The 12,767-nt window shown below is 41.5% G+C and overlaps 1 protein-coding gene across 7 annotated transcripts; it reads left to right on the top strand.

Moving 5' to 3' along the window:
- The first annotated feature begins 7,930 nt into the window (after positions 1–7,930).
- On the top strand, positions 7,931–12,333 carry LOC118473325 (uncharacterized). 7 transcript variants are annotated; one of them, XR_004852674.1, is made up of 5 exons: positions 7,931–8,328; positions 8,443–8,494; positions 8,606–11,109; positions 11,192–11,269; positions 11,342–12,333. XR_004852674.1 is itself a non-coding variant. In XM_035962558.1 (4 exons), exons 3-4 carry the CDS (start codon positions 11,183–11,185, stop codon positions 12,134–12,136), a joined length of 882 nt encoding a protein of 293 aa, XP_035818451.1. In that variant the 5' UTR covers positions 7,931–8,328; positions 8,443–8,494; positions 8,606–11,182; the 3' UTR covers positions 12,137–12,333. The 7 variants fall into 6 exon arrangements, 3 of the variants coding, with proteins under 3 accessions (XP_035818451.1, XP_035818449.1, XP_035818450.1); XR_004852675.1 differs by having other exon boundaries at positions 11,196–11,269; XR_004852676.1 differs by lacking the exon at positions 11,192–11,269.
- The last annotated feature ends 434 nt before the right edge of the window (positions 12,334–12,767 follow it).

Here is a 12,767-nt window from a genome sequence, read left to right on the forward strand (position 1 = left end):
CACCAGTTGTATGCAAAGTTGAGCAAGTGCGAGTTCTGGATCAATGAAGTCCTGTTCTTGGGTCACATAATAAACAAAGAAGGATTGGTTGTGGATCTGAAGAAAGTCACAGACATTTTGAACTGGAAAGCGCCAGCAGATGCCCGAGGAATCAAGAGCTTCATCGGAATGGCTGGATATTATCAGCGATTCATTGAAGGGTTTTCGAAGATTGTGAAACCGATGACATCTTTGCTAGGCAACAAGGTTGAGTTCAAGTGGACCTAGAAATTCCAAGAAGCCTTTGAAGCGCTGAAAGAGAAGTTAACTACAGCGCCTGTCTTAGTCTTACCTGATGTGCACAAGCCCTTCTCAGTGTATTGTGACGCTTGTTACACTGATTTGGGGTGTGTGTTGATGCAAGAGGGAAGAGTTGTGGCTTACTCGTCCCGACAGCTGAAGGTTCATGAGAAGAATTATCCAATCCATGACCTAGACTTGGCAGCAGTGGTTCATGCACTAAAGACATGGAGACACTATCTGCATGGGCAGAAATGCGATGTTTACACAGAACACAAGAGTCTGAAGTACATATTCACTCAGTCGGAGTTGAACATGAGACAATGAAGATGGTTAGAGTTGATCAAAGACTATGAATTGGAGATTCATTACCATCTAGGCAAAGCGAACGTAGTGGTAGATGCTTTAAGCAGGAAAAGTCAAGTCAACCTGATGGTCGCTTATCAGATGCCTTATGAGCTAGCCAAAGAGTTTGACAGGTTGAGTCTCGGATTTCTGAACAATATGCGAGGAGTGACAGTTGAGTTAGAGCCTACCCTAGAGCGGGAAATCAAAGAAGCACAAAAGGATGATGAGAAGATCAGTGAAATCCGGCAGCTGATTCTAGAGGGCAGAGGCAAAGATTTTCGGGAAGACGTAGAATGTGTGATATGGTTCAAGGACCGCTTGTGTGTTCCCAATGTCCATTCTATTCAGGAGTTGATCCTCAAGGAAGCTCATGAGTCAGCTTATTCTATACATCCTGGAAGTGAGAAGATGTATTAGAATCTGAAGAAGAAATTCTGGTGGTACAGAATGAAAAGGGAGATCGCAGAGCACGTGGCAATATGTGACAGTTGTCAAAGGATCAAGGCAGAGCATCAGAGGCCAGCTGGATTGTTGCAACCGTTGCGAATCCCTCAGTGGAAATGGGATGAAATCGGAATGGACTTTATAGTCGGATTGCCTCGCACTCATGCCGGCTACGATTCCATTTGGGTAGTGGTGGACCGCTTAACCAAGTCAGCCCACTTCATACCCGTCAAGACCAACTACAGCAGTGCAGTGTTGGCAGAGTTGTACATGTCTCGGATCGTTTGTCTTCATGGTGTGCCAAAGAACATAGTGTCAGACAGAGGAACGCAGTTCACCTCTCATTTCTGGCAGAAGTTGCATGAAGCCTTGGGTACACATCTGAATTTTAGTTCAGCTTACCATCCGCAGACAGACGGCCAGACTGAAAGAACTAATCAAATCCTCGAAGATATGTTGAGAGCTTGTGTGTTGCAAGATCAGTCCGGGTGGGACAAGAGATTAACTTACGCAGAATTCTCCTATAACAACAGTTACCAGGTCAGCTTGAAGATGTCACCATTTCAGATGCTTTATGGAAGGAGTTGTAGAACTCCGTTGCAATGGGATCAGCCTAGAGAAAAGCAAGTGTTCAGGCCAGACATTTTTCTCGAAGCGAAGAGAACATCAAAATGGTTCGAGAGAACCTGAAGACAGCGCAATCAAGGCAGCGAAGCTATACAGACACAAGGAGAGAGCTGAGTTTCGAAGTTGGAGATTTTGTCTATTTGAAAGTTTTGCCTATCAGAGGAGTCAGAAGATTCGGAGTCAAAGGCAAGCTAGCATCCCGCTATGTTGGTCTGTACCAGATTCTCGTAAGGCGTGGAGAAGTGGCCTATCAGCTCAGTCTACCAGAAGGCTTGTCCGTAGTGCATGATGTCTTCCACGTGTCTCAGTTGAAGAAGTGTCTGTGTGTGCCAGAAGAGCAGTTGCCAGTGGAAGGTCTGGAAGTCCAGGAGGACTTGACCTATATAGAGAAGCCAGCACAAATTCTTGAGACTGCAGATAGAGTCACCCGGAGGAAAACTATCAAAATGTGCAAAGTCAGATGGAGTCACCACTCTGAGGAAGAAGCAACCTAGGAGCGTGAAGATGATCTGATGGCCAAGTATCCTGAACTCTTTGCTGGCCAACCTTGAATCTCGAGGGCGAGATTGTTTTAAGGGGGATAGGTTTGTAACGCCCTGAATTTGGGGGTTGGATTTTTTTCTTCTTTTAACTCACCAAATTCAGGCGTTACTCCCTTTTCTTTTCCCGTTTCACTCCTTCTTCCCAATTTCAAAGCAGTATAGCGACCGGTGTCCGTATTGCGTGTGTACAAAAACTAAGTTGACATGAGAGTTGCATCATGCCGAGGCATATTTCTTTGTTTGATGTCGTGTTTAATCGCGTGTGTTGCTTCGTCTCGTTTCGGATTTTGTTTCGCGTTTGGATTCTGATCTATGGTTGTGCTCGTCGTGGGTTGTTGTCCCGCGGTGCAGCCCGACCCGGTCCGGCCTGGCCTGGCCCGGCCTTGGCCCGCGCACCCCTGGCGCCCTGCCCCTCTCTATGCCGCACCCCCTCCCCTGGTCTCTTTCCCCTCATTCAATTCTCCCATGCACAACTCCCTCTCTCTCCCACCTCTCTCTCTCCCCCGTGGTGCCCTAGGTTTTGGAGACGGTGAACGCCGAATTTGGACCCCGAGGTGAGCTCCCTCTCCCCTCCCTCTCCCTCTCTCTCTTCCCCTCCCCCTCCCCTTCCTTCTCCCCTGCGCACGTTCCCTGCGTGCCCCCTGCGCGCCCGTGGCCCCCGGCCTCGCGCCCCCGCGCCCCCGCGCCCGCGCCCTTGCGCGCCCCGCGCCCCGGCGGCGGTCTCAGCCTCACGGTCCCGCGCCCCTCCCTGCCCTGGCGGCGGCTCGGCCCCTCGCCCATGCGTGCCCCTGCGCGCCGGCGGCCCGGCGACCCCGCGCCCACGCCCGCGCCCCTGCGCGTCCGAGCCCCGGCGACGGCTCACCCCAGCGCCCCGCACCCTGTGTGCCCCATGACCCCACGCCCTCGTGCCCCGGCGTGGCCTCACGTGCCCCGACGCGGCTCACGTGCCCCCGGCGCGCGTAGCGTGTTCTCGCGCGCGCGACTGTAGTCGCGCGACGTTCAACTTTCAGTTTAATCCGTTTTTCTTTATTTTAGTTTAGTCGATGTGTTGTGTCGCGCGCTTCGTCGCGCGACGATTCATTTTAAAATTCATCTTTATTAAGGAGCTGTGTAGCACGCTTCGTCGCGCGACGTTTCGTTTTAAATTCAGTTCAGATGACGTATGTCGTCGTGCGTTTCGTCGCGCGACGCTTAACGTTTCTTTATAATTAATGCAAGAGTCTCGTGGCGCCCCCGTCGCGCGACGGGTCATTTATTTCTTAATTCAATTTAAGTGTTGTGTCGCGCGTCTCGCCGCGCGACAATCCTTTTAATTTACCTTTATCTGTTCATAATAATTAAATATGGAACATGACTTTACCCTATGATAAACGTGATGGCTAATCAATACCATTCTGTTTAGACGAGTATTTTAATTTTTAATCGTGTGACGTGATCGCTCGTCGACTGTAGCCTCGACCGTTACTTTCCCTTTCTCACTTAGTCGTAGGTGTGAGCCCTGCGTCGAACGTCTGTTTATTTATTGCATTCTATTATTTGGTGTACTGTTCCTTTGTATTAATTTTGTGGAATGTATGTTTGAAACTCGTATAGATAACGGTCAGTTGGCGGATTCCGAAGGAGTTGCAGGTGATGGTCACTTCGGCGAGGAACAAACAACACTATGGATCTCGACTCGCGAAATGGATCTGATATTTGGAATGGGCTCAACGAGAGGATTCCAGGCATATATATATATTGCTAGGATTTAAAGATATTTTAATTTTCGAAATAAATCATTTTTTGGATTAAAATAATTCCAGAAAAATTCTTGAAAACGTATTTAACGCCCCAAAAATATCTCGAAGGCTCCAAAAAATCTAGGAAACTTCCTGGACATGATTTGGCACCCAATGAACTCAAAAAAATATTCATAGCTTTTGAAAATGTTTTTAATTACTGCAAATAAATAGATTTTGGTTTCTAGAAAATAGAACAATATTTCGAAAAATATGAAAATTTACTGAAAGCTTCTACAAGGTATATTAACATGTTTCAAACATCTTTTGCACTTAGAAACACTAAGCAACAGCATGAATGCAACAACCAAGGAACCTCTAAGGCTCACTTCACTAGGCTTAAGCCAATATATAACAAATTAACTCTCCATTATTTAGGAAAAAGAGAAGAGAAACAAGGAAAGGAGAGGGTAACACCTGAATTTGGTGGATATTAGAAAAGAAATTCAGGGTGTTACAAATCTAACCCCTTAACAGAATCTCGCCACCAAGATTTAAGAAGAAGCTAGCAAGAAAAACAAGGCTTGTTCATCATTTGTTCACAAGACCTTACAAACAAATCTACTAACTTATCAAGAGACACATCACTCCCTCGGCTCGACGCTTATGTCCAATAACCTGCCACTTTCATTACTTGTTTGAATTATTTTATACTTTGAGCGAGTAAAGGCAACTTCTTCTTGATTATCACCAGTTGAGTTCTGCTTTGGGACCTTCTTCTCGAGCCGATCTAGACGCTTCTTGGGGCATTGGCGAATGCAATGCCCTTCTTCCTTGTAGTAGAAGCAAGCACCTCTTGCTTTGACCTCTCTGTGAGTCGATTTTGCTTGATTGCCGGCAGATGATGGTTGATCGGTTGTCTGCATGTTGAATAGGTGAGCTTGATTTGATTCTCTTGTTTGGGTATTCTTTAGTTTTAGGGCTTTTGCTTGTGGTTAAGGTGGTTTAATCTTGTACCCAAACATTCTCCTGGTCCTCTTGTTGTTCTCCATTCCATTCAATAGATGTCCATGTGACTCATCTTTCTTGTTCATCAACTAGGTAGATGTAAAAGGGAGAGTGAGACAAGGTTTTACAAGGTGCGCGATATATATGAAGGGGAAAAAGGAACAAGGATATATAAACATTGATATAAGAAAAGAGATAAAAATTGATATGAAACAAAAGGATGGTGTTGTATTTTTATAGGAATAGATTGATGGTATTGTGTATCAAGAGAAGGCTAGCAAGAAAACAAGGTTGGCACATACGTTGCACATAGATTCTCTGATTCGACTCGGACTTGCCAACTGAGCGGGTATAAGAGGAAAGGATAGAGAGAAAAGAGGTAAGCATAGACAGAATAAAGTGAGAGAGAAGGGAAAGAGAACCCAAATACCCAACTCTATAACACTCGCCTAGTAATTGATGCCATTGCAGACCCAGGGTCACAACACATCAACACTCATCACAAAAGAAGCAAATCAGTCATAACACAAAGACAAACAACATGAGCATTCAATAACAAACATATAGTTGCTACACATTAATGTTAACTAGATGGTGGTCTTTCCTTACAAAGGGGAAACTAATTTAAGGCCATCGAAAGACAAGGGGAATGATAAGACATACAGGATAGGGGCATGAGCACAATAAAGGATGGAGCTAAGGCAAGGATTGTAATCGACAAGGGAAAATATGCAACCAAGGGAAGGATAGGTAAGACACCATTCTCAAATCGAGATGGAAAAGAGGATATTTCAAAAGGCAGGCATAAGATAAGCATCATGGAAAGGTGTAGAGATTACAAAGGTAAGAGAGATAACAAACAAAAGCGCAACAAAGGATCGAGTTAAGACAATAATTGCAAGTGACAAAGAAGAGGATATGACCAAGGGCTAGATAGGTAAGTTGCCACTCTCAAATCGAGGTGGAAGAGAGGACATTTTAAAAAGCAAGCATAAATATAAGTATCAAGGTAAATCGATAGATGACAAAGGTAATGGTGATAACAAACAAAAACACATCAAAAGATGGAATTAAGACAAAACTTGCAAGGCGGCAAAGAAGGGTAAACAATCAAGGGTAGGATAGGTAAAGCACCACTTTCAAACTAGGTTGGAGAAGAGGAGGCTTTAAAGGGTAGGTTCAAATTAAGCATCAAGGTGAAGATATAAATATTACAAGAGTTAAAGGCGATGATAGGCAATGGTGTAAGAGAAGAGGTAAAGGTGCATAAGAACAGAGGGTACGAGTACAACAAAAAATGGAGTTAAGACAAGACTCGCATGTGGCAAAGATGAGGTTACAACCAAAGGCAAGATAAGTAAAACACCACTCTCGAACTGAGATGGGAGATTGGAGATTTTAGATAATAGACATAATGTAATCACTAAGGTAGGATTGAGAGATGATAAAGGTAAAGGCAATAGCAAACAAAAGCATATCAAAGGATGGAGTTAAAAACTCGCTAGCAACAAAGAAGAGGATACAACCAAGGGAAAATAGGTAAAATACAACTCTCAGATTGAGATGGAAGAGAGGAGATTTTAAAAGGCTGGTATAAGATAAGCATCAACGTAAAATATAGAGGTGTCAAAGATAAAGATGATAATAACGAAAAGCATAACAAAGGATAGAGTTAAGGAAAGACTCGCGATGTGGCGAAGTGGAGAAAACAATCAAGGGTAAGATAGGTAAGGTTCCAATAGGATGGTTGAAGTAAAAAAATCATTACCGAGTGATGTTTTAAGGGAACAACGAGATCACCATGGATGTGCGAAATAAAATGATTGCTCATGGATTGTCAAGAAACAATGGTGGTCAAGGGCATGTAAACTGAAATATTTTAAATAGACATTGAGGGTCTAAAGGTAAGCATTTATATAAAAATAAGATTATGCAAGATTCCAAGGATACGAGCATACCAAGACCAAGAGAATCGAAATTTTCGAAAGATAGTGACTTAACAACGGAACAGGAAAGGATCTAAGAAGACAAGAAGATCATGGTTATATAAACTGAAATGTTTAAATATGTAGCAGAGTTTTTAGAGGTAAGTATTTGAAACAAGAGTATTGATGAATCTAGGGATACAAGCATATCAATACCATGGGAATAGAGATTGCCCAATGGTAGCAACTTGATGATGGAAGAAGAAAGAATCCCAAAAGACAAAGAAGGTTATGGTCACGGGGCACCTACAAAGATGCTGTGAGCACAAGAGTGAGATCAGATCTAATAGAATGAATAAGTAGAGCATGTATAATACTAGATTAAAATACATTTAGCGAGGTGATATATAGGAGCTTAACTTAGAATTAAACGATGTGACTAATATTTTGAAGCAGCATCAAGGATGAGGTGAATTAATAGCACTACAACACATGTGGCCTTTTGTGACGAACATCCCATGACAATGAATATTTTCGTCATTGGCTATTTTGTTTTATGACGGTTTTTTTGTGGCAAGACAACTTTATGACGAATTTTGGGAAGCGTCACTAATAACATTGAGAAAACGTCATAACACTAGTCATTCGCTATATCATGACGAATATCTTGTTGTCATAAGGCACTAACAGTAAATGTCATAACTATATGACAGTTCCATATCGTCATAAGATATTACAAATAAGTAATTATTTAAATGTTTATTGTAGTTGTTAATAAAAATCAATATACATGTTGAAAAATACTTGTAGTTTATAAGTGATGCCCATACTACGCTACAAAACTGAGAGAAAAATTATATAAAAATCAAAATGTTTAAATGAGAAAAAAGATTAAAAACCTCTACTTACAGGATTTGAACTCTCGGGCTCCTATATACAGTCTAGAAGAACTTCTTTTGTCCGCTAGGCTAAGCAAGGCTATCTTTTAAATTTGGACATATTAACAATATAACGTATTTTCACCAAATTATTTACATCCTCCAAACAATCTCCATTCATTCGACTTCGCCATTATCTGTACGAGTTCGGCATCGTGGTCGCCCCGGCTGGGATTCCTCCTCCACGTAGGTCTCCTCTTCACGTCACACAACGCCGGAGGTCTGTCGCGCAGCCACCGCCGAAGGCCTGTCTCGCAGCAGCCGCCGCCTGAGACCTGTCGCGCAGCAGCCGCCGCCGGGGCCTGGGCGCTGCCAGGGGGACGAGGACTCCATAGGTGATCCGTGGGGGATGGGTCCTGGGCTCTGTCAGGGGACGAGGACTCCATAGGCGATCTGCGGGGACGACAAGAATTGTTCCGCTTTGCACGTGCTGCCAGTCTGCCTGTGCTACCAGATTTCAACCTCGACATCGACGCACATCACCAATTTGCTGCGCCTGGTAAGGATTACTCTAACCATGTAGATCTATTTATATGAAACAGATACTACAATTAGCAATATGGTGCACTGGTTGAGGAGATATGAGAATAATGGTGCTTGTTGTTCTATGCAGTTGTTGTATTATGGGTACTCCGTAGATAGAAAAGACAGATAATTTGATAGTGGTAAGTGTGGCATAACAATAATATGATTATTATTTACCAAGTATTTCACTTCTATTACCTTGCTGCAACATTGATTTATTTTGGGCACTAAAATAATTTTGCTTTCGTCAGATGGACAAATCTTGGATCAATGCAACACTATTTAGCAAGCCACACCTAGAAGGAGTTAGTGAGTTCATGAAGCTTGTAATAGAGCGATTTAATGCGAATGAAGAGATACTTTGTCCATGCCGCAAGTGTTTGAATCGGCTTAGTGGACATAGAGGACAGGTGGAGGACCACTTATATCTTCATGGGATAGCTAGTACATACACTAGGTGGATATATCATGGAGAAGCCATGGATGACATAATTAATGAAAATGGTGATTACGAGGATGAACATGTGAGTTTCAATGATGATGCTGGTATGAATCAAGATGAAGAAGATCCTGATGATAGGATTAATGGTATGGTAGAGGAGTTATACACAGCCGAAGATCAAGGTAAAAGGAAATCTATGTTTGGAGATATACTAGAGGAGATGAAACAAGAACTTTATCCTGGTGCAACTTATACAAGATTTTCGTTTGTGGTGAAGTTGCTTCATATTAAGTCGTTTTATCGTATCAGCAATGTTGGCTTCACTGCAATACTGAAGTTGTTGAAATCGGGATTTCCTAATTGCTCCCTTCCTGCATCTTTTGGAGAAGCAAAGAAACTTATTCGTGCACTAGGACTTGGGTATGTTTCAATCCATGTGTGCGTGAATAACTGTGTTTTGTTTCGGAAGAACTATGCAAAGCACGATCAGTGTCCAATTTGCGGCGAATCAAGATGGAAAGATACAAATAAACGGATCCCTCAGAAGGTATTGCGCCATTTTCCATTGATCCCTAGGCTAAAGAGAATGTTTGCTTCCAAAGAAATAGCAAAACAGGCACAATGGCATAAGTTCAAGAATAAACATGTGGAGAATGAGCTTAGTCATCCAGCTGATGGAGAGGCATGGAAAGATTTTGATAGAAAATATGGTCGGTTTGCAGAAGATGCAAGGAACATTAGACTTGGGCTCGCTACTGATGGTTTCAATCCTTTTGGCAAAATGAGCTCATCATACAGCATGTGGCAAATATTTATTATACCATACAACTTTCCTCCATGGGAATGTATGGAACAATCCAACTTCATTATGGGCCTACTCATTCCTGGCCCAGAATGCCCAGGAAAGGATTTTGATGTCTTTATGGAACAACTCATTGAAGAGTTATTGGAGCTTTGGAAAGGTGTCACTACTTGGGATGCATTGAGTGGAAACAATTTTGAACTACATGCTGCAGTTATATGGTGCATTCACGACTATCCAGCTTTGAGCACATTGTCAGGTCGGGTCACAAAAGGCTATTACGCTTGTGTGCATTGTGACAAAAATCCTTGCTCCAAAAGAATAAGGAACAAGATATGCTATGTTTATCATCGACGTTTCCTTCCAAAAGATCATCTATGGAGGAGAAATAAAACTTTTGATGGTCATAGTGAACAACGTGAGAAGCCAGAGGAATTTACCATAGATGAGTTGATGCAACAATTGGAGAGGGTAAAAGATGTAAGACCAGGAAAACATACTAAAAGCAAAAAGAGAAAGAGGGAAGTAGAAGGTCAATGTTGGAAACGAAGATCATGTCTATGGGATTTGCCATATTGGTCAAGTTTGAAGTTGCGCCACAATCTTGATGTAATGCACATTGAAAAAAATATATGTGAGTACTTTCTTGGTACATTTCTTGGCATTGTTGGAAAGACAAAGGACACCATTAATGCTAGGCTTGATTTGGAGGACATGGGCATAAGGAGACATTTACACTTAAAGCATAATGGTGACTCATACAATTTTCCTCATGCACCATACACAATGAATAAAACACAGAAGGTTGCTTTTTGTGACTTTTTGAGAAGTGTGAAATTCCCCGATGGCTATGTTTCTAACTTAGCAACATGTTTTAGTACTGATGGATGCAACCTCCAAGCATTGAAAACTCATGATTGTCATTTCCTTCTTCAAAGAATTTTACCTGCTGCTATTAGAGGAATCATGAGTAAGGACATATATGAAGCACTTGCTGAATTAGGTATTTTCTTTCAGCACATATGTGCTAAGACATTGAAGTTGGATGTTTTACAAAGAATGAAAGTTGAAATCCCAATCATTTTGTGCAAGCTTGAGAAAATATTTCCTCCTTTCTTTGATGTGATGCTGCACTTGGCTATTCATTTACCTGACGAGGCAATCCTAAGAGGACCAGTGCAATATGGGTGGATGTATCCAATTGAAAGAAGGTTGTATACATTGAAACGTTTTGTAAGAAATATGGCTAGACCTGAAGGATCCATTGCAGAAGCATATGTTGCTAATGAGTGCTTGACAGCTTGCTCGAGGTACTTCGATGATGTTGACACACGACACAATCGAGAGGGTAGGAACAAAGAGCGTGTTGATTTGAGCAGAGGCAAATTTTATGTTTTTCAGCATGGAGTTGAACTTCTTGGAGTGCCAAGAATTACATACCTCTAAGATTATTATGATAAGATGGTTTGGTATGTCCTAAACAATTGTTCGGAGGTCGAGCCATATATAAAGTATGCATTTCCTTATATGTTTGCCATTTTTATATGAATTGTTATTATCGCCTCTAATATATACCATATCACGATGTATAAGGAAGAGTTAGAGAATGAAGGGATTGTTAATGTGGAAAAAACTATTGAGAAGCACTTTTCCTCCTGGTTTAAGAAGCATGTGAGTTTCAAGTTCATATCCTCAGCATCAATAATTGACTTGTTTTCACCATGGATTTTTTTATGTCTTCAGATTGCAAGTTTGCGTTTTGTCGATGGAGAAGACATTGATGATGACCTATATGCATTGGCATGCGAACCTGATTTGCGAGTTCGAATTTTTTCTGCATGTCTTGTTGATGGTGTCCGGTACCACACCATTGACCGTGAGAGAAATAGAAGAACCCAAAATAGTGGAGTCATGGTTGAAGGCACTCATAATAATGAATGCATTGATTTTTATGGCTGCTTAAAAGAAATTATCGAGTTGCAGTATAACTCAGATTTGATGGAGCATCGGACAATTGTTCTTTTCCGGTGTGATTGGTTTGACACTCATAGCAAGAAAGTTAGTATGAAATATGATGGATATTTTAGAAGTATAAACCATAGTAGTTGTTGGTACAAAAATGATACTTTTATTTTAGCAGCACAAGCAACTAAGGTATTTTATTTGCAAGACATCAAGAATTCTGGAAACTGGAAGATTGTTCAAAAATTTACACATAGGCACTTGTGGAGTGTGGCTGAAAATGACATTGATGAAAGACCTAGTTCCTCAGGACTATCATACCAAGATGATACATGTGTTGGTTCTGAAGTGCAAGTTAATGAAGGAGATATGGAGATACCTGGACATCAGGATGCTGACGAATCTGTTAATGTCAATGCAAGTGTGGTTGATGAATTTCGGGTGCAACGAGAAGAGGAAGTGGAAGAGTATGAGACAAGCGACAATGAAGATGAAACTGGATGGCAATATGCTAGTGACAACGAAGAATCAATAACTATTGTCAATGACGATGATGATTTCAGTGATAACGAGTAGCATGTTTTTTGTTTGATCTGAGAGAAGTGAACTCTATGCTGTATTTTGTTTGATTTTTAAGAAGTGAACTAGCTACTGTTATTTGAGAAAAGTGAACTGTATGCTGTAATTTGTTTGATTTTTAAGAAGTGAACTCGCTACGGTTATTTGAGAGGAGTGAACTTTATGCAATAATTTGTTCGAGCTTTGAGAAGTGATATTCAACTTTTCTATGCAACTCAGATTTCAGAAAACACACATTTCAGATTTCAGAACATACACATAATACACATTTCAGATTTCAGATTTCAGAACATACACATTTCAGATTTCAGATTTCAGAACATACACATAATACACATTTCACATTTCAGATTTCAGAACACACACATAATACACATTTCAGTATTGTCTAACTGATGTAATACTACTGCTACACATAATACACATTTCAGATTTCAGAACATACACATTTCATAATGCATTTCTATGCAACTCAGATTTCAGAAAACACACATTTCAGAACACATTTGTGTGCACCACATATTTCACATTTCAGATTGTAGATTACATTTTAGGTTTCAGAACATAGATCCAGCCATGCATCAGTAGTGCACAGCATGTTTACAAGACCCCTACATTTTTCTACCCA

Source organism: Zea mays, chromosome 9 (assembly GCF_902167145.1).
Source record: "Zea mays cultivar B73 chromosome 9, Zm-B73-REFERENCE-NAM-5.0, whole genome shotgun sequence".
Lineage (NCBI taxonomy): Eukaryota > Viridiplantae > Streptophyta > Magnoliopsida > Poales > Poaceae > Zea > Zea mays.